Source organism: Sebastes fasciatus, chromosome 8 (genome assembly GCF_043250625.1).
Source record: "Sebastes fasciatus isolate fSebFas1 chromosome 8, fSebFas1.pri, whole genome shotgun sequence".
NCBI classification, from domain to species: domain Eukaryota; kingdom Metazoa; phylum Chordata; class Actinopteri; order Perciformes; family Sebastidae; genus Sebastes; species Sebastes fasciatus.
The window spans coordinates 25,011,498-25,033,104 of NC_133802.1; the positions used below are offsets into that span (position 1 = coordinate 25,011,498).

At 40.7% G+C, this 21,607-nt stretch overlaps 1 protein-coding gene across 5 annotated transcripts; it reads right to left on the reverse strand.

The window, feature by feature from the left end:
• Window positions 1–469: 469 nt before the first annotated feature.
• On the reverse strand, window positions 470–20,029 carry ano11 (anoctamin 11). Of its 5 annotated transcripts, XM_074644615.1 has the most exons (25): window positions 19,889–20,029; window positions 19,616–19,765; window positions 18,313–18,439; window positions 18,100–18,218; window positions 17,886–17,993; window positions 16,122–16,258; window positions 15,965–16,022; window positions 15,772–15,882; window positions 15,520–15,685; window positions 15,107–15,197; window positions 13,801–13,897; window positions 13,574–13,717; window positions 12,510–12,647; window positions 11,582–11,680; window positions 11,300–11,402; window positions 10,240–10,351; window positions 10,081–10,135; window positions 9,854–9,951; window positions 8,185–8,321; window positions 7,853–8,058; window positions 7,628–7,764; window positions 7,271–7,361; window positions 6,400–6,595; window positions 846–903; window positions 504–635 (listed from the first exon to the last, which is right to left on the reverse strand). In XM_074644615.1, the coding sequence occupies exons 2-24, from the start codon at window positions 19,745–19,747 to the stop codon at window positions 863–865; spliced, it is 2,703 nt and encodes a 900-aa protein (XP_074500716.1). In that variant the 5' UTR covers window positions 19,748–19,765; window positions 19,889–20,029; the 3' UTR covers window positions 504–635; window positions 846–862. The 5 variants fall into 5 exon arrangements, with proteins under 5 accessions (XP_074500719.1, XP_074500716.1, XP_074500717.1 ...); XM_074644618.1 differs by lacking the exon at window positions 846–903 and having other exon boundaries at window positions 470–635; XM_074644616.1 differs by lacking the exons at window positions 504–635; window positions 846–903 and adding an exon at window positions 1,021–2,997.
• Window positions 20,030–21,607: the final 1,578 nt, after the last annotated feature.

The following is a 21,607-nucleotide window of genomic DNA, read 5'->3' on the forward strand; positions in this document are numbered from 1 at the left end:
AGTTTGTAATGACGGACCAACTGGGGATATTATGAACTGAGGCTGTTTCTTTTTTTTGTTGCTGATGTTCAATATGAAATCTGCGTATATGGTATAATTAAAATATATTGATTATCAGCATTTAGTGGATTTGTGTACTGATGAAATTATCATGTTGCGTAATGCAGGATTTTTATGACTTAATGCATAAAAATTGCATTGCATCAGTTTGATTCTTGTATGTGATTTTGCATATATTGTACATATTGTGATGTAGGCTACAGTATATAAATATTGCAAACATATTCATATAAATATATGATATTGATTTCAGACATATCACCAGCTCTGCAGTTTATCTGCATCACACTCAACGTCTCAGAAATGGATCAGCCTCATCAGAAATGTGTTTTTTTTTTGTATACTTTTGGTCCCCTTCGGCGTGCCGTGTTGCATCGTTACCTTGTGGCTGATGTGGAGCTTTGTTTTGCAGTCCATGCATGCAAGCGTCTCCTTCCTCGCTCCAGCAGTCGGTGAATGAGGCAGCCGGTGTCCACAGTGCATACCTGTGCTCGCTGACATGTACTAACTCACTCTTCCTGCAGGCCATGGCAGAGGAACGCACCGCAATCATAACAATCAGAAGATGAATGTGGCTGGGAGAGGGAGGGAAAGAGAGCGTATATTAAAAAAAAATAAGGATGACTAAAGTGAAATAAAAGGGAGGAGAGAGTGCAGGAAAGGGTGAAGAATGGGTGAGGAGGAAGAGGAGATAAAGTAAAAGACAGGAGTTGCCCAAGGCCATAGCCATTGGTTTCGTTTGTGAGGGGAGGAGGGAGAGGAAGAGAGAAATCATCAACGAACACCTGTCTGTTTCTGACTCCTAATAAATCAGCCTCCTCTTTATCTGTCTGCAGGTCTCTGCTGTTTGGAGAGAACGAGCAGAAAGCGGAGAAGGTAGATGGAACAGCATGATAACATAAAGTTCATCCCTACAGCACAGTGAGAACATCAGAATCCCACGCTGAGGAGGCATATGCATTCATAAAACTACATTTATTTTGGTCTAAAAGGTCCTAAATGCAAAACAGCTCACACACAAAATATGTTCTATATGGAGGTACTATTTCACTCCTGTTTACAGTATCTTACAGCAGCGACTCTCAGAAATCCTCTTAACTCTGCAGAGAGTTCAAGTAGAAAAGACGGACATGCTCAGCATCCACGGACAGTAAACATGTACAGTATATATTTACATTGCATACAGTGCAAACGATGTGCAGATGTTCTTCATCACAGTGAAGACATCACATAATCTACGTAATAATAACAGCTCACAATCAAAGCCTATTAAAAATTAACAGGGAAAAAAACACTGTTGGTTCTTTGCCGTCTTACAGTATCAGCTACTGATAAAAGGTAGTTGCACTTTGATCTCAAGTCAGAGGTCATCATAAAGAAAACAACCACAATTTAAACTCAAAGGGTCACTCTGCTGATTTTACACCAATGAAACAGAATAGGAGAAGAACATTCATTGCACAGTTTTCCGTAGTCATTTTAACGGTACAAAAGAAAAGGGCGATTGTTCTTAGTTGTTATGGTAACAACACATGATAGTAGGGCTGTAAAGTGTGATCGCAGCTCGCCGAAGAGAGAGCAGATGCAGCTTCAGACACGGATGGCTAGTTAGCTAGATAGTGAGGCGGAGAGATGGTTAGATCAAGACCTGCAACTGGCCACCAGTGTAGCATTAAAGCATAGTGGAATTAGCAAGATAGCTAACTAACCATGCTGTGTGGCTTGCAGCTTGCTAATTCCAACATGCTTTAACGCTTCACTGGTTACAGAAAATGAGCCGAACAAAGTTGCCACTCATCTGGTGATAGCAATGTGCTTTCCTCCCCTGAGAGTGTGTGGAAGAAGTATTAAGTTTCTAAATTGTACTCATCAACTCTGGCTCTCTGTGCTTTATAACATTACTATTCCACTGCTTGTTTTACTGCAAAACCTCATCTCAGTGAGTCTGCGACTTGCCATAACTCAGTTTATATGGAAGTTAGCCTGGTTGCAATGGCAACGGTACACATAAAAATGCCCGCCACTTTGACCGTCCTGCTACGTTGATTTCAATGGGAATGTCTTTTCTTCTCCTATTCTATTTCTATACTACGATGGGGAGCACTACACAACCTGCGTAAACTGGTTCTTTACTGTCGACTTTTGCACTGGAGGAACTTTGTCAAGGAAGAGGAGTTTCCCCCAAACACCATAACAACATTTGAGCATATTGTTTATGTTAAATGCAGTACCTGTGAGCGTTTCTGGACAATATTTGTCATTGTTTTGTGTTGTTAATTGATTTCCAATAATACATATATACATACATTTGCATAAAGAAAGCATATTTGCCCACTCCCATGTCGATAAGAATATAAAAAATGGACAAATCTCCCTTTAAGGTACATTTTGACCAGATAAAAAATGTGCCTTTAATTTGCGATTAATCGCGATAAACTACAGACAATCATGCGATTAATCGTGATTAAAAATTCTAATCGATTGTCAGCCCTAAGATATATATTTAGGCAGTACTTTTACTGCCTAGACAAGAAAATAAATAAACAGATTGATGCTGGCTTAAAGCAAATTGGGGGCAGCGCATCAGCAACTATATTAATCACATTTTTCAGGGCGTTTTTGTTCTGTTTCTTGAGTGTCCGCTAGGCCCAGTTGATGTAGGGTCAGTTCCCAGTATGGATAAGGTGGGTGAACTAAGTTTTGGGTGAGTTTAGCCTCCATTACACAACCTGCTTATCATAACATCTGTGCAGCGGTATGCATATTAATAAAATTAAAACAAAATCCCAGTGCAGAGACGTATTCAAATCAGGGAAAAAGTTCACTCATGTTATTCCAGATGTGAAGGAGTGTCTATTATTCCTCCAATATCCCCTCAAACCACTCGTTTTTCCTCACTGGAGTCCTAACTCATGATTCCAAAGGACGCGTCGCTTGCTTCAGGGGAGGCAGTGCAGTTGGGTTTGGACACGGTAGGAATGGGGAAGGAGCAGAGAGACAGAGGAGAGAATTAGTTCTGTCAGACTGACTACTGTAGGAGGAATGGAGAGGGAAAAAAACGCTGACAGACAATCTTTGTTACAACATGCTACTGAACAGCTGGCTGATACTTACTCCTCTTATATTCAGTGACATTTGCGATAAAACAGATTGTTTCAATTACCATGAGTTTTAAAACATTTTGAGAAACATGCGTTATTTCCCGAGAATGAGACTATATAAAATAGATGACAATCTCATTATCTGTGTGTTAAGTAAGGAGCTAGAGTCTGGATGTGGTTAACCTAACATAGCAGAAAACAGCTAGCCTGGCTCAGTCCAAATGTCAAAAATACACCTGGCAGCACCTCAATAACTTACTAATTAACATACTCTATCTTAATTGTATAACCCCTGATATAAACTGAAATTTAAACATGACAAGTTTGGTTTTAGGGGAGTAATGTGTTTATAACTCTTTCTTATTGAACGGCTGGGCACAGTGACTGTGAGCTGCCTCCAAAAGTCTTGTTTGTAGAGGTCGCAAGGTCTGGTAGCATTGCGCCGTTAGGCCCTAATCAGATGAAGTGTGTTTTAGCAGCCTGGGGAAGCTTTTTGTAATTGTTTTGAGCTGTTGAGTGCCTCATGTTTTTCTGCTCTATGCACCCTGCGTTTTTCACTCCTTGAATGCCTCGAAAAAATTCAACTCAGAGCAGAAAAGCGGACGGACTGTATCAGGCCATCAGTGATGCAGCAAAGAAAGTACTGGGCAGATGGAGCCAGGCTAGCCACCTCCAGGCTTTATGCTAAACTAGCTAACCATGTCCAGACACTTACTTTAATTACCAGTAAGTTTTGTATCTGCTTGTAGTTTATGTCGAGCATAGGGCTGGGCGATAATTCAATATTATCGTTTATCGACTGAGTGGTATCATATCATGATAACAAGATAATACTGCCTTATTGTTTTACAAAAATTATGCTGTCAAATGAATGACTTCCAAGCAAGAAATGTTCACACATCTAAGAGTCGTGTGTAATTAAATACACTGGAACACAGGTAATTGTACTGAATTTTTTTTTTTACGTATTACATTTATTTTGTGCGATGGCGTATTAGGGCCATTGTAGGTAAAAAAAAAAAAAAAAAACTACAGAGCCGGGGGACAGGGGTAATATTCCAAGAAAAAGATTCTTTCTGTGATTAAAATCGAGAAAAAAACTTAGATATTCTCTGAGTTTAAGTGGCAAATTTGCGAGATAAAAATAATAATAATAATTATAATAATAATAATAATAATAATAAAAACTTTATTTATAAAGCGCTTTTAAAAATAAAGTTACAAAGTGCTTTACCTGGTTGAACCAGGATTAAAACATTTCAGGATTTAAGGCAAATAAGGCATGTTTTAAAATAAAACTGTGCTAAAATTAATTATTTTTTTAAATTATATATATATATATATATATATATATATATATATATATATATACATATAAAGTCATACAATTACGAGAGAAAAACTTTGACTCAAGCTCCCTGTGATTAAAGTGGCAAATTTACAATAAAAAAACTAACAAATTTGCGAGATTATAGTCATACATTTACGAGAAATCAGAAAAATAGTAGAGTGCAAAACCGTGGTAATGACTATTTTTATTCTCGTAAATTTACGATTTCAATCTCGTAAATTCTTTTCTTGTTTTGTTTCTTCGTTTTTTTATGACGTCCTAATTTCGCAATATCTAAAAAAATACTCCTATTAATATTGTGATATTGATTTTAACTGTATTACCCAGCCCTCGTCGAGCAGCTACAACAGTCACTCTTCATCTCTCGCCTCCTCAGTAACTACGACAAACAGCTTCAAAACAGAGAGACTGACGACAGCTTTAACACAATAAACTGTCACTATAATTCCTAGCAAGGACCTTGTCTTTTACAGATATTATTTAGTCATCACATATATCAATTGATAATATAGTTGTGGCGAGAAATGACAATAGGTGTTACTGTGCTGCAGTACTGTAAGTATTATAGGTTTCATGAGTTAATACCACTGAATTGGTCATAAATTGTCATTTGATCAATTCTGCTATAGTTACTGAAATAATGACATCCTTCTTGAGAATGCCATTTACTTACGTGTTGTGTAGTACTCACCTCATCAAGCAACATTGACTACATGGGACACATGACAACAGCATGGGTCAGAGCACAGGGACACACACACATACACACACAGAGAGGAGGACATGTATGAATGTACAGGCTGTGATACTCAGGCTGGGTGCTTGAACTGTTCTACTGTTTATTGTTTACTTCCTGCTCACAAGGTAATGCTTTTTCATTTCATTTATTTTATTTCTGTCACACTTTTATCTAGTTAAACAAGCAGTGTTAATAGAGGGAATTCTAAACTACACCAACAGACATCAGCCCGGTCTACGGCTGTAATCAAATTCATCTGACACTGACACATTTGGCTAAGATCCCACACAGATTACCTTTAATGATCATGTTGCGTGCAGTGTAGGGAGTTAATAAGAGCTAGTTGAGCACCTCGCGGGTGCTTTGCAAATCTGTGGAGGTGTGAGTATGTGTGTGAGCTTTAAAAAACCTTTAAAATCTGGAATTTATTTATGAGAATCAACAGTGACAGGTTAACACTGGATGTGAACTGTGAACTGGTGCCTTGTTTCATTGAACACCTGTATGGAACCAAATGGGACGACAACATACTGCAGAACATCAAACATTTACAATATGATTGTGATATTTAGTTCAAATATCATAAAGCTAGTGACTGATAAGACCGTATGAAGAAGTGAACGTGGGTGTCTGCGTCATCGTTTTCAAAGGTCTCCGTTTCGGCCTGTCCAGATTAAAATGCAACCCCAGAGTTTTCAAACTAAAACGTCATCAGCAGCATTTTCAAACATCCTTTAGGGGTTCTTAAACCCCAGAGTGGTGTGGACGCTCGGCATTAACGTAGCAAAAGTTATGCGTTTTAAAACATATTAGTGTGGATGTAGCCTGAGTATGCTTTGGGTGAGCTGACCCTTTGAATTCTCCAGACATTATAAAAGTTAGAGAGCTAAGTTTGATATAACTGATCATAGATCACTCTCACCGCTATTATCTCTGCACACACTATATCAACTTCTCTTGGAGTAGCTCTTATCAAATACAAACTCATACTTCCCTTGCATTAAAACATTTGAGGACTCCTGATCTAGAACCCTAAGAGTGGCTCAAGCCCTAAATATTGAAATACAGAACCAGAGTGTCAGGTTTTATGAATGAGTGTCCGTTGCACTACATTGTGTGTGTATGTGTGTGTCCCATGTTCTACTGACCTGGGCTGGAGGTGACTGGAGAGGCGGGGGCGGGGGCGGGGGCGGCCCCTCGGCCTCGACTCACCAACAGGGCCTCCTGGTTTTCGGCCAGAGCCTGCTTGGCCAGGTAGCGCTCCCTCTTGATCTTCACCTCCAGGGATTCGGGGACATCGGGCACGATCCAGTCGATGGCTCGCAGCACGAAGAACACCACATGCTGGAGGAGGGAAAACGGGTAAAACAGCAAGACCTTTAAAGGTGCAGTGTGTAGGATCTGGCAGCATCTCATGGTGAGATGAACAGACACTTCTCCCGTGTGCCAAGTCTGTAGGGAGAACTACGGTGGCTGATGCAAAAACGTGAAAATACAATTGTCCCTTTCTAGAGCCAGTATTTGGTTTGTCCGTTCTGGGCTACTGTAGAAACATGGCGGACGGCTCCATGAAGAGGACCTGCTACGTATGTAGATATAAAGTGTTTATTCTAAGGTAACAAAAACACAATGTGTCTTATTTTCAGGTGATTAAACACTAAAGAAAACATACTCATAAATATTATATTTAATTTCTGCCCATAAATGCTACACACTGTTCCTTTAAGCTCATCAGACTGACAAAAACTGCCTCTCCTGTCACGAAATCTGAAGTTTAAACTCAGAGTACACAAGCAGTTGGACGTCACATGTTAAGACGATGGAAAGCAACATTTGTGTTGGAGCTTGAAGGTGACCTTGAAATTAATATTTTGACAGTCCACAGCTGTCAGCCGCTTCTCGCCTTTATCAGCGAATGGACTTTGCTCAGTTGAATTATCTCCATGACAAGCAAGCGAACTCCATGGCACAGAAGGAAACAAATGAGCAAATAGAGAGACAAAGCAGCTCCATTCATACCTCAAAAGCGATGATAAAGCTAAGTCTGACGGCGAGAAGCTCCCAGAAGAACAGTGAGTAGTTTCCATTGTCGTCTCTGTACGCTTTATATCTAAAATAAAATTAAACACAGAGTTACTGCAGAACATACAGCAGCAAATGACAACTGAACAATGTGTTAAACATCAGTAATACCACCCTCTGTTGGTCAACGCTGTGATCTGACGTCAGCAAGATTAAAAGCGAAACTTTGACATTTTGTTTGCAAAAATTACATCAAACGAAACATATTTGAGAGGCAAAACATTGAATTTTTAACCAAAGAGTGTCTCCCCACTCTTATAATACATGCATTCAGAGTATCAGCACACAGTGTACCTGCACATGGGGTTCTCAGTGTAGTTAAGTGGGGCGTAAGCCAAGGTGAAGTTGACGTATCCATTGAGATCAATACCGAACTTGAACTGGTAGAGCAAACGAGGTAAGAAATCTGACGTGAAGGCGATGAGGAAAGCCTGCAGACGGAAAAGAGAAGAAAAAATGATGTTGGAGAAAAGAGATCAGGATCCAGTCTGGGATAGATGTCGTTTCCAACGGACTCACGTTGGCGATGACGGACAGGTGCGACAGGGCTTCCAGTATGTTGAACCAGACTCCGATGTTCTGGGCGCGCTCAGCCACCGGCCGGCGGTACTCGCACGCAAACTTGTGGGCGTCCAAACGGATTTCCACCCAGTTGTTGAGGAGGGCGAAGAGCGGAGCGAGGGGGAACGCTGCCACGAAGATGGTGATGAACCCAAACTGGAGCACTGCAGAACAATGAGTCAGACAGTTTAAACTTCTTACATTATCCTTTTTTTTACCTACGTTCATCATACTGTATGTTATAGACATTTGAATGTCAGTGACATTAAGATACAGTAGCAGATACTTGCCCATCTCCAGGTACTCTTCAAACAGGCCTTCACACTCCACCAGCTGGTAGTCTTCCTCCCAGCGCTGAGGCTCATGGGATGCCTTATCTCCCATCACCTTGGCCAGAGATCTCTTCTGTTTCCAGGCCGTCACCTTCCTGTCAGAGCAGAGAGACAGAGCTTAGAAATATGAAATGAACATGACAATAGCGTTAATATAGAACTTTTATATTCAACACATCGGGGTCAGACTCATAAACAACAGCTGCTGGTAGAGATTCTGATTTTAGTTTAGCACTGCCTTTCATTTTTGTTTCACAGTTTTCAATAGTTTGTGTCTCTATTGTTGTCATTTTATACACCCTGAATACAAACTATAATTCATAGATATTATATTACATGGATAACTGTTAGCTTACAATCCAGCGTTTTGAATTTTTGCCCTGAGCATGGGTTTTTCATTTCTTCAAATCTGGATTCAGTTGGAGCTGTTGTCATAGTAACAAGTCCCAGAGGCTGAAACCTTCAAAAACTGTTTCAGACTGTTCTATTGTGGCATCTCAGTAACTCATCCTTGCTCCGCTGTACCAAATATCTGTCTAAAAACTCTGCACTTGTCATAATAATAATAAATCTGTACAGCATGGCCACTTTCACACAAAAAGCACACAAACAATCTTTTATGGTTCGGTATTTAGGTAGGACACGAATCAGGTGCTGGACAGGTTTCACTTAAAATGTGTCCCTTCCTTCTCTTCAGTGGCAGCTATCCTCTCAGATATGAGCAAGAATGTAGGACTGGAACAGGTGTGCTGATCCAAAGAGGCGGATGCCGCAACCCGAAGGATGCTGCCAGTGTCAGTGTTAGATTAAGCCTTGTGCAATAATACGTCCTTTGAAAGATTCAAGACGCAGATGAATTGGGACGCAGCTACGGTATAACAGAAACAACAAACCTGGCCGTCAACTGCGCTACCGCCTAGTTGGGCGACACCGCTCTCCCCATAGGAAAACTATGGCACAGCCAGCAAAGAGCGATTTTACTGCTGATGTTGTGGGCGGGTTAAGCCTCATACTGTGAGGGGAGCATTCGGTGCCAAAAACTTAAGGAACACTATCTTTAATGTTTCTTTAAAGGCTCCGTGGCTTTCTGCTACAGTATATTATTTGTTTACCAAAACCCTCTGAAACCTGATTCTGCCTTGTTGTCTGGTCTGCTATGTGTCTGGAGACACTCACACACACACAGACAGTGTGCCAGTGCTGCAGAGGTACGTCGATGAGCTTTACTGCACCAAACAAACAGAGCTGCAATCAGGATGCAGAGCCGTCTGATGCAACACCTCAAAAAACAATGACAACGTCATGCAGATAAAAAAAAAAGTAACTATGGATTTTAAGCAGTCTTTTAAGACTACAAATATCACATGATTGTATTATGCTAATTCAATTTTATCCGGTTCTATTTAATGTATTTGATACTTGTGACAATTTATGAATTCCAGGTGATAATCAAATTCAACAATTTCAATTTCAATTGTACTCCTGTCTGGTTGAGGAAACCTTGTATACGTATACCTTATAAGCTCTACGAGACAAAGTGAAGCAGGTTTGAAAAAGGTCTGATACCCTTTGAGGTGTTTAGTAAAAGTAGAAATCATAATAATGTCGGAGATACTGATAAACTTACGGGATAATGAACTCCTGAATGTTGTTGATGAGTTGCTTTCCCACCATGATGATGAAGAGTTGCTCAGCCAGTTCAATGAGACAACCCCCGGGACCGCACTGCAATAGAAACACAGAGATATGACACAATGGAGCATCACATTTTCTACATGCTTAGATAAAAATAAAATAGCAGGGATCTGTAGTACTTTCTCTCTTTGACATTTATCGGTAAATTAATAGACTCACGTCTTCATTCCTCATCCCAAACAAGGTCCCATAGTTGGTGGGGTAACCCACAAACCTGCCCACACAGAGAGGTAACACAGTTAAAATCTTATTTGGCACAAAATGTTCTGCCTTTCTCAACGGTGTCCGTGTGTCTGTGGAGACTGACTGGTGTCTCACCTTCCTTTAAAGAAAGCCACGTAGAAGGGGGACGAGTAGAAGTTGACAAACTGGAAGATGAACACCTTGAAGATGAAGGAATTGTCATACTGGGTTTGTGTTCTGTGCATCTCTGCAACAGAGAAAAAAACATGGACACAGTGTTAAAGACATTCAAGTAAAATTAAAATAATAATGTTACCATGTTCAGAGATCTCAGCAATATCTTGGTGAATATATTAAGAAATAAACTGGAATTATCCTCCAAAGGAGCAAATGGAGTGAAATCAACACAACGACTCTGAGCAGTCAAATCTTTATCAGACAGACATTAATAAACCTGAAAATATATCTGTGCTTCATTTACTCTCTCTCATCAAGAGAGATGTCAAGCAATCCCATAAGCATTTGAACTGCAAAGGTGATATAATACAACCTCTAGTGTCTCTGGGGCAAAATGTATGGTTTATTTATGTGCCTTTTTTGCTCTGAATTGTTCATTTCAGTGCTTCGTAACTGTTTTTAGCCACGAAGATTGTAACTGCAGTGCTAATTTGCATGCCAGACGGTGTTAGCCTGCTAACATGTTTTCACACTTTGAGTTTTCGTCTAAAAAAAAATTAAAATCTCCACCACTGATGTAGAAAAGGAAAGATAAAAACAGAGTAGGAGAGGATGGATGATCTTTTGATGCTGCTGCAGTGGTTACTGATGTATACAGTATGGCTATACAGCCCAAAATCACAAATTTGCCTCAGGGGAAATTACAATCTGTACAGGATACAACACCCTGTGTCCTTTACAGTGTGACCCTTTCATCCCTGTTTTCATGTCCCCTCTGTCTGTTTTCCTTTTTTATAAAGCACATTGTGCTGCATTTCTTGTATGAAAGGTGCTTTACAAATAAAGTTTATGGTTATTATTATTATCATTATTACCACCACAGATGTTGTAATCAAATTCAAGACACCCTCTGCTCTTTGAGGAGTCTCGTCTTTTAGTTAGTGGCGATCCAGTGAGAGGCTGATATCAATACACAACATTTGGCTTTGAGGTGTTAGAGAGCAGTATTGATTCTTACCCCATTTAGTGAGCTGCTCTGCTAATGCAGTGTAGACCCGGCCCATCAGCAGGATGAGGCCCAGACTCACAATACTGCTGGAGATGTTGGCTATGGTCGTTGCCTAGGGAGGACAGCACACACACATGTATGAATATTAATATGCGCACACACACACACACACACACACACACACATGCACATACCCTCAGAGGGTCATTACACTGCTTTTAAATAGAATGCAAAATAGAACAAATTAAATCCACACATCCACTGTAGATGCCTTGTGCAGCTCTGATGTACCTCTGTACGCAGGACGGGGCTCCCCGTACGGAACATCATCAGGCTGATGATACCGCGGCACATGACCACCGTTACCAGGAAGATCATCACAACACACAGCTGAGAGGGAACACACAGGGATACTGGGTAAAATGTGGATTTTGTGAAGGAAAACAGCAAAGAAATATTCTGAACAACATCTCAGTGAAGTAGTTCTTCGTGGGGGGTTTCCCCGCCTTCACTGCTACATATTATGTGGCACGCCATCACAGCCAGATGGAGGGCAGCCATCATCATCTACACCACTCCCCATAGTCGGCTGATTCTTTTTCCAGATACCGGTAAGTGGTCATAGATACTATTCTACGCAGTGTGCCTTTACAGACCTGGTGCCAATGGTAGCAATTTTTCAATTTTCCACCTCCATCATCATTGTCAGGAGGAGGGTTGGGGAAACTGATCCTCAGATCCCTTAACAGGAACAAGTTAATCCTGAGACTGAGCGTACAGTACGGTGTATGGCTGAGATGATCAGATCACATCCAGCCCTGTGGGCAAATGACCTGGATTCATTATTAGAGAAAGATTCAGTTACCACTGCAGGATTCAGTGGTGTGAACCCCACCTCTCTTTCTCTTCAGGATTACAAAAGTAAAAGCTCAAAAAAGACACAGAGACTCCTCACTGAAGCCAAGTATAATGACAATGATTGCAAAAAGAAGAAAAGGAGAATAAGTTTGACTTGATATGTGATTATTTCCATAGAAAACAAGTAGAGTAATTCATTACAATAATCAAACTGTACTGTATTCATCAAATTAGAAGTCGGTGATATTGACGGGCTTATCTGAGACTCAGACATAATGACTGATACCAGCAAACCAATATATTACACAAGGAAAGAACCTTTTGTTACCCCAAATACTTCATTAAAATAATGCTGTCTCACCATCATAATGATGACCATGGAGCCACCGAACATGCGGGACAGCCTGGTCTTCTCTGGAAAGTAGGGCTCTTTCACCCCAGTCACTGGGTTTTGCTCCATCGTCGGGGCCATGGCTGCAAACTCTGGACGAGGACGCTCCTGAGGCAACACAGTGATGACATCAGCATCAATGGACACACTCTTTGCTGGTTTGACGTGACCTGACGTAGGTTTCTGCATGATGACGCTGCTACATATCCTTACAGCCAGTGTATTAACGTTACATACAGTAATTTAGATGGTGGTCGGCATGCCCCCAGTTTGGAGAAGCAGACAGGAGTACCAGCACGGAAGCTAAGCAATGTACTGCTGTGGAACGCCACGTTAGTTCAGATCCGAAAGTCACACAATAACACAAACAAACTAACGGATCGATGCAGCGGTAGACAAGCAACTCCCGTGTTCTGTGAGGTAAAATTACTGTTTTGGTGAATGGAGTCTGGTGGCTTTAAAGACAGTAATATAACAGCTTCAGGTCCTCGTCGGAAAGGGCCGTCTGATGGAGAGGTAAAGCAGTGATATATTCTAAATATAGTGTACACTTAAATTGATATTGATTTTTTTTTTTTTTTTCTTTATTCGCGACTCCCGTCCACAGCTGCTTTGATCGCTCTCTTCAAAGCCACCAGACTACATTCACAAAAACAGTAATTTAACCTTGCAGAACGCGGGAGTATACATTTCAAAAAAGCCAAACTAACCCTTTCACTTATTTCCTAACTTTGACTCAGCTAGTGCTAATGTTCACATTATTCATAACCTTATTGTTTAGCTTACTTTGATAACATACGTCACTGCTTTTTGCTAACAGATGAGTGGGTGTTTATATTTGAGAAAAACATAAAACAATGCCCTTTAAATAAAGTTAAAGGCGCAATAGGTAGGGATGCACCTCATGCCTGGGAAACCCAACTCTCTTCCCATTGACTTAAGGTCTGCAGCTAGTCCCTTAATCATGACATACCTAAGAACCATTAAAGTCATACTCATACTGAAAACAAACAAGAAAGGAAGGATTGTGAGACCTCTTCTTCATGGAAGTCCATGCAGTCCCAGTGATGGGCCAGGGTGGCCATCTTTCTCTTCCAGTACTCCAGGAAGGTTACGGCCCAGAAGGACATGAACACACTGAAGAGGACCGTACCCGGGTGGTCAAACAAGTAGCCCAACTGCAATGCAATCAGAGTGCATCAACTTTAAGTCTCTTTGCATTAAGAAACTGAGGTAGTGACATGAATTGAAAGTTCATTACCTTGGCCATGGTGCAGATGTCAGACATGTTCCAGGCCTTGCATGTGTTACAGAGAGGACACATCAGATAACTGGCTCCGCTGTTACAGATGTCCTTACTGTTGACAGACACATAGAAACACATTAGTCACAACTGAGAAAACATGTGTTAAAGCTTTCAAACCAGGACTGCTTTTCAGATTTTGATGTATCAGGTGGCCGAGCACATTTGACAGAAACTATAGTTACCAATGTGAGAGATAAGAGATTGGCTGAATTAGTAGTGATGTATTTTGTAGTTCACACAAACCACGGGTATATCGATTGAGTGAGAAAATAGAACAGATGGAAGGTGTTGAAATCTGTCTCCCAGCTCGCTGCCAGGAAACAGAGCTACTGCACTTTCACTTGTTACAGTTATTCAATGAGCTAGTGAAACAATGACTACACATGCTGCACAAATAACGCTCACTGAGAGACGTCTATCTTCGTTATTTATGCCACGGGTGATTGTTATTCTGCTCTAATTGTTCATTATCACATAAGATTGCTGCAGTTTGTTGCCGCAGGCTGCTCTCCATCCATTCTCCACTAATCAGTGGCTTTAATCTATGGTGTGAACTAATGAACCTCATGAATCAGGAGGCATTCGGTCGTTTCCTTCCTGAGATATTGACTCGTCTTCCACTCTCTCTAACCTCCCTTTTTACTTTATGGTGGGAATGAATTTTCTGTCACTGAAACCAACAGGATGCAGTACAAAGAGAATGGTAAACACAAAACAACTGGTGAGGCAATATGAGGGTACAAACACTCTCAGGTACACCTACTCCGAAAGAGAAATGACTCCACAAATGCTGTGTATGAAAAGTAGAGCCCACTGTGGTGATAAATAATAAATAATAAATTGGGCACAGACATACCCCATGTGGATTGAATAATTATGGGGTTTGTTTTCATGCAGAGCAGACTGAGAAACAAATATACCAAAGCATCAAAGCACAAACTGTGATTGCTTTACATAATTTGGGAGGAAGAGTGTGAGTTGAGTTTTAATTTCTAGGTGATTCCGACATCCCTTAAAAGGTATAATATGCAGGAATTTTCTAAAAAAAACAATGTACAGCCTGATTCAGCAGAATCATAACTACTAATACTAATACTGTACTATTACAGTACTACTAGTACTACCAGTACTAGTACAATAGCATACAAATCATTGCGTAATGGCTGTAAAACAGGTGGAGTAAGTCTAAGTCTAAGACTTGACCAATATAACTTGACACATTAACTAAATCAACTAAAATGCGGACTGTGTGTGGACTCACGCCGGTGTGTTGCTACCCATGGACATGACTCCAGACACAAAGACCAGGGTTCCAACCACTGCAGCTGGCAGCAGCCACGCTGTGTAGAAACCTGCAGAGACATAAAGCTCCATTAGGCTGCAGCTCTTGGCTGATGCAGGGATGTGCAATTACACTGCTGTTTGGTGCTGAAATGTCCTTGATAAAGAGGTCGGGTTGGCGTCGCAGAAGGCGACTGACAATGTGTGATGCTGTGTATGCTACACCCTTCTCTTTCTATCTCATATACAACTACCTGTTATTATGTGACCAAAGTTCCATATTTAACTGAGCCATCTGCATGACAAGTGAGAAAACGCCATGTTTCCCCCACCCCAAAACTACTAATTTCAATGCATAGAATCTTATTTGTATGAATAAGAATTTATATTTACCCAGCCAGGCAAAGTAGAGTGCGATCTTCTCTCCAAAGTACTCCCTGATGTGGTCCAATGGTTGGTACTTGTACCATTTGCACCAGCGGGCCCAGTAGTGGTAAATAACCTGCCTCTGGTTCAGCTCGTCAGGACGAATCTCATACTTTGGAAGCTCAAAGGGGCCCTGTGAAAAAAACCAACATGTTGATTAGAGCGGGAAAACAGCACACGCTTTACATCCGATTAAAGAACAGATAAATGATATCTGACCTCGTGCAGGGGGAAAGCTGCTGTGTACACCCCTTCATTTACCAGTCTCTCCACACCAACCTCAGCCCTCTTCCTTTTGCCGTATACCGTCCTGGCAAGAATCTCATACACCTGAAATAATACACAAACTCTCATTCCATGGGAGAATAATTTCACTGAGTACATGCACTGTAGAGGAATTCCTGTTACTCACAACACGGTGTCTCTGTGTGTTAGTGAAGTAGGTTTCATGGTTGTCACAGCCAACGAACCTGTAGAAGAGAGACATTCATTCAGCCGAAATACACTTTTATATACTGTGATACTTTGTTAACCGATCCTATTATTTACCATCATTAGTAAGAACTCACCTGCTCATCTTTGACTTGCGAAAGGCACATGTGTAATAGTCTAGAGGCCTGTTTGGCACCGACTCCTCCATCACGTTAGGTATGCATAGTCTTTTCATAACCCGAGCAGATGTGTTTAAGTCCAGATTTGGCTGCGCCTGGAAGTCAAACACACATTCATTCAAGATGAAGAGCATTTAATCTTCCTTTCTCTTTAAATAACTACAATCCTTAAAATTTCAGTGGCAGCTTGTATCTGTTTACAACACAGCCAAACAAACCGTTGGCAGAGAGGATTCAGTTACAGTCAACAATGGCGTCCGACACGATAACACTCAACTCATCGGCTTTTGTCCTCCACATCATGTCCAGTACCTGCATGTACTTTTTCCTGTGAATGCCTTGTGTGCGGGTACTGGGAACGCATTTGAACCCTGCTCAAGAAAGGTGAACTCCGCCACTAACAATACAACACTATAGCCACCCACACATGATCAGCGGTAAAATCGCTCTGCGCTGGCTGTGCTATAGTTTTACGATGGGGAGAGACCAAATAGCCGGAAGCACTACCCTTGGTATGCCGCACCGCTCGAAATTGCCGCTTCAGAGTTCAAATTATTTCAACTTTGACCTTGGTTGCTGCTGACCTTTCAAAGCGCAACCAATGAGATAACAGCTACAACTATTGTTGTTGCCTAGAAATAGCGAATGACGTTCCTTCCGCACTTTTTGGTGACATATTATACCTGCTAGCACAGCAAGGCTCTGAGCTCTACCTCACAGTGAGCGAAGGGCAAATTGTTATCATGTGAAGGCAGCTTTAGAGTCTATAACCATGTTAGCGGCTCCGCGAGGTTGTACTTTGAACTCAATCTTAACATAAACATTCTAACATGCTAATATGCGCCCAATGACATTTCAGTTGAGTTCGATTAAATTTAATGCTACGATGCTGATATTTAACAGGTATAATATGTACCATGTACTGTATATGTATGTGTGTAAGGGGTTTGTCATCTTAGTTTAGCATGTTAGCATGCTGATGTAAACTAATTAGTAGGGCTGCCCCCTCTTAGTCGATTAGTCGACAAATCGGTCATTTTGGTCTTAGTCGACTAAGTCTTCTTTAGTCAATTAGTAATTCTTTATGCTTTTTTTTTTACTTATTTCTAAGAAACGTAGGAGCACATCTCTGGTAAACACAAGATTTAAAGTGGTGCTTTTGTGTGATTCTTTGTGGAGAGACTCAGTTTTACAGATCTGTCGATTAAATCAACTAATAGATTAGTCACAATCTATCGAATGTTAGTCAACTAAGAATTTGTTTGGTCGAGGACAGCCCTACTAATTAGCACTAAACACAAACGAGTACAGCTGAGGCTGATGGGAATGTGGTTAGTTTTGCAGGTCTTTGGTCATAAACCAAAGTACTGGACAAAATGTGTACCAGATTTTGTGGCAAGCCATCCAATAGTCCAAAACAAAAAAATAAATGTCAACCTCATGATGGCACAACTGGAGAAATCAAAGGATGCCTTAAGTCAGCAGGATACTATGTATAAAAACCATGAATTTCTATTGCAATTCATCTTGTACATACTGAAATATTTCACAGGACAAGTGAAAACTTTGACCAGCTGGTTACACTAGACGAAAGGTCAGAAGATCACCAAAATCATTAGGACAGATATTTCATTCTGGACCGATGGACAGACTGACAGTGCCATCCTCTTAAGGATTATACCTTCATATTAGACTTATTTGACTATAAATAGTTGCACTAACCTGTAATGGAGCTCTCAGACAGAGTTCCTCAGCGTAATACAGCATCACATCCCAAGGAGCACTGAGCTTCAGAAAATGTATTGTTTTCTTTTCATTCGACGTTTCCTCCTGAAGAGACGAGAGGCAACAGAGAAGTGGTTAATTTGAAAAATCAACAAAAATAATGAGTTGATTTAGAATTTATTAAGAAGATGAATAATCTGATCTACAGCACCTTTTCCATGAGCACTCCAGCGCTCTCCAGATTCTGAACAAACTTCTCCCTCCACTGTGCCAGGTGTGCCTTCCCTCGCCGTTTCCTCCGCGAGCGGATCTCCCACACCAGCACAAAGTCTAAACCCAGATCAACCATAAAGGTCCAAAAGATTAAATGAAGGACTGAGCTTGTGACAACTAATACGAGCTGCTGATGCTACCTAGTACCTACCGATTTTGGTTCTTCCATCTCTGAAGTAGTTCCCCTGCTGTGGAACCGGCTGCTCACTTCTTGTATTACAGTGAATATACATGGGATTATCACCTTCCAATTCTTCGTCATCAGCTACAGCTGAAAACTAAAAGCATCCAGAGTCATCAATATCTGTTAATTAAAAAAAAAAAGTGAGAACTGCTTTTTTTACTCCCTTTCCTGCAGGCAAGTCCTTTGTTCTGTATATTGACAGTTAATTTGCTCTTGATGAGGTTTAACCCATAAGATCCTGAGCCATTACTCAGCATCATAAAAGCCTCCACTTTGCAATAATGAGTCCAGAAAGATGAGATGGAAAATGATCACTGAGCTTTTTACAGTATGATTGAAAACAGCTCTTTCAGTGCAGTAAAGTCGCGCTTCCCAACGAGACATTTTTTATTTTCCCAGTGACATACAGTAACCTGGGGGTCCTGACACCCACTACAGGTCGCCAAATCTTCACAGGGGGGTCGCGAGGCCTTCTTGATTTTAAGAGGTGTAAGATAACTTTTTTAAAACATACAGTTGGCCTATAGCATTTCATTCATTTCCATGAAGAATACTACATTTTTAAAGTTTGGCTTATTTATTAAGGCCACTGTGATGACCTGGACACAAGTTATATTCACAGAGCCTTCCCTCTCTGCTAAACAGCCTCATCCTGCATTAGAAAAGTACACAGTTAAAACAACCAAAGAGCTGATAGAACAATGGCCACGCTTCAGGGAGAAGAAAACACTGAATTCGTCAAAAAAAAAGAAGCTTATTAAGTATGTATGGTTGTTAAAAATTCAAAACAATACATAATACAGACAGGGAATTGTATTAAAAGTTCCTAAAAATAACTCATCTCTGATGCAATATTCACAGGAAATGATCTGCTCAAAAGTCATTCAAATCGCTTGTTTCACACAAACTTCCTGCAGTTATTGCGTTCACTATTTGGGTTAATTGCACAGTTTATCAGTTATTCTGCACTGTTATTGTTATGCATTGAATATAATATGGAATATCAATAAAATATGTCCCTTAGTCGTCAGTTTACTTAATGACAAAAGGCAAAAGGTTGGGAACCAAAGTCATACCACATTGTACTCCTGTGGATATCAGATCCACTGCAAAATCTCAGAGAAGTCAGTGAGGCGTGAAGGGATGAGCAGAGCAGCAGGGTTATGGCTGCTCTGTGAGTGTGCAGTTATTGTTTCATATCAATGTGAATTCTCTATGAAAGGAAAACAGGCTGCAGCATTATAGAGGAAAAAAGTAAAACAGTGCTTACATATCTTGGCGGAATGAAGATCCCGTTCTGCAGACTCCCATAGCTGTCTGTGGTCTGTGCTTCACCCTCATAGTCCAGATCCAGGAGGACCTTTCTGTCTCCCCTCAACGGCTCTGAGCCCTTCCTCAACATGATGAAGAAGTCCTGTGGCTGGACACATATACTGAGCATTCACATGATATTATACTGTATAAGAAATCTGTGCTTATTTCTGAAGTAACTCACAGATGACATGCTTTTAAAGAAAGAGACTGAAAAGAGAAAATACTGCACCTTTGCTGTGGTGATGGATTTGCAGCAATCTGTGCTTCCCTCGTCTATCTCTCCTCTCTATCTCTGCATCCGTCAAGCTCCTCTGCTCCCCCGCTAGATAGCTGTGGAATACCGTAATGGACCTAACATGCAGGCAGCAGCAGACACTTCACTGCATTTCAGCAGAGGGAATGTACATCAGTGCAGTGCACATCCCCACTTCGTAAATAATGTAAGAGTCAGTCAGGGGCGGAGAATGGCAGAATAAAATCAGAGCTCTCTCTCTAACGCGCTCATTATGCAGAATATACAACACGTTTGGGGGAAATCTCCTCTTTGATGTTAACGGGTATTCCCCCATCTATACAGGCTGTTTTGCATGTTTCACTTAATTGGTTTTGAAATGTACACACAATTAACATACATTATAAACAGGGCTAGAAGAAAAAGCTCCACCCCTCTCAGCTGTATTTCCTGATGTGCATCATCACAGACACGAGGTTGTGAACGCCTTCCAAGATTCCGAGATCCTCAACCTTCACATGCATCATCAGCACTATAGGTGACATAATTGCTTTTCTCCAACACACCTCCTTTTCGGTGGACTGCATTGCTGCAGAGCTGGCTGCAAGAAGAGTATGAAGAGGTACGTACAGAGGAGGAGGAAAAGGGAAAGAGGGAGGATGCACAAAATTGTAGGGCCAACAGAGATTAAAATTGCATTAGAAAGTGAAAAGCCGTACAGCAGAGCATGGTTTAAACATCAGTAACATGTAATAGGTAGAAATGCAATTAAAAGTCCCCTAAAAGAGTCCTCTGCAAAAACAAAAACACTGCTTTCACCAATTACGACCAATAATGGCACAGATTTTTCCCGTCTATATAACTGTGCATGAATGTAACATTCCAGATGTTATCTCAATCAATCTACAGTTTCAAAGTAGACTTTTGAAAGGTAGTAGTAGTAAATATAAGAATATCAAAAAATTCTTGCATGGTAAGATACTTTCTATAACACTATAACAGTAATAACCATGACATAAGATATCTGAACCACCAAAATACACTCATAAAATGTCAAAATAAACACATTTTCTTAAGAAAAAAACTCAGTAAGTGGCCGATCACACAGAGTGCGTTTTAGCAGCCTGGGGCGGCTTTTAGTAATAATTTTAAATGAGGGTGAAGTGTTTTGCGTTTTGCTTTTGTGTTAATGAGCGTACAATGTGCAGATAGCGGGCAATTGTTGTGAAATAAACCCCTTCGGGGCGATGCAAGACCTTCGCGTCGGGGTATATTTCACAACAATGACATTATTACTTACAAAGGAGCACTAATGCATTTTCATTTTTTTTTCTGGCCAAAGGCTTTAAGAAATGATGAATCATGCTGTTAAATTCTGTATTAATGGACTGAATACTGTCTTTGGTTAAATGCTTTTTCATAAGTTCTTCCGACCTCAGCTGATACCGTCTTAATTTTTCATTCAATTTCTTCCCACTCTAATGTTTCCTTTGAACCTCCCAAAGAGACACAACCCACAGAATTTTACCTATCATATATCCTATCAATCTGACAGTGTTTCTCTTTGGGTTTTCTACCATTTGCTGATTCATTCTGTGGGAACACTTTCCACTGAGGATGAGTCTACTGCATGTTGTTCCTACTTAGTCATTAAGATCAACTTGACTGGTGACATCACTCTATTCTTCACATTTCTTGGGTTGTGTTCAGTCTCCT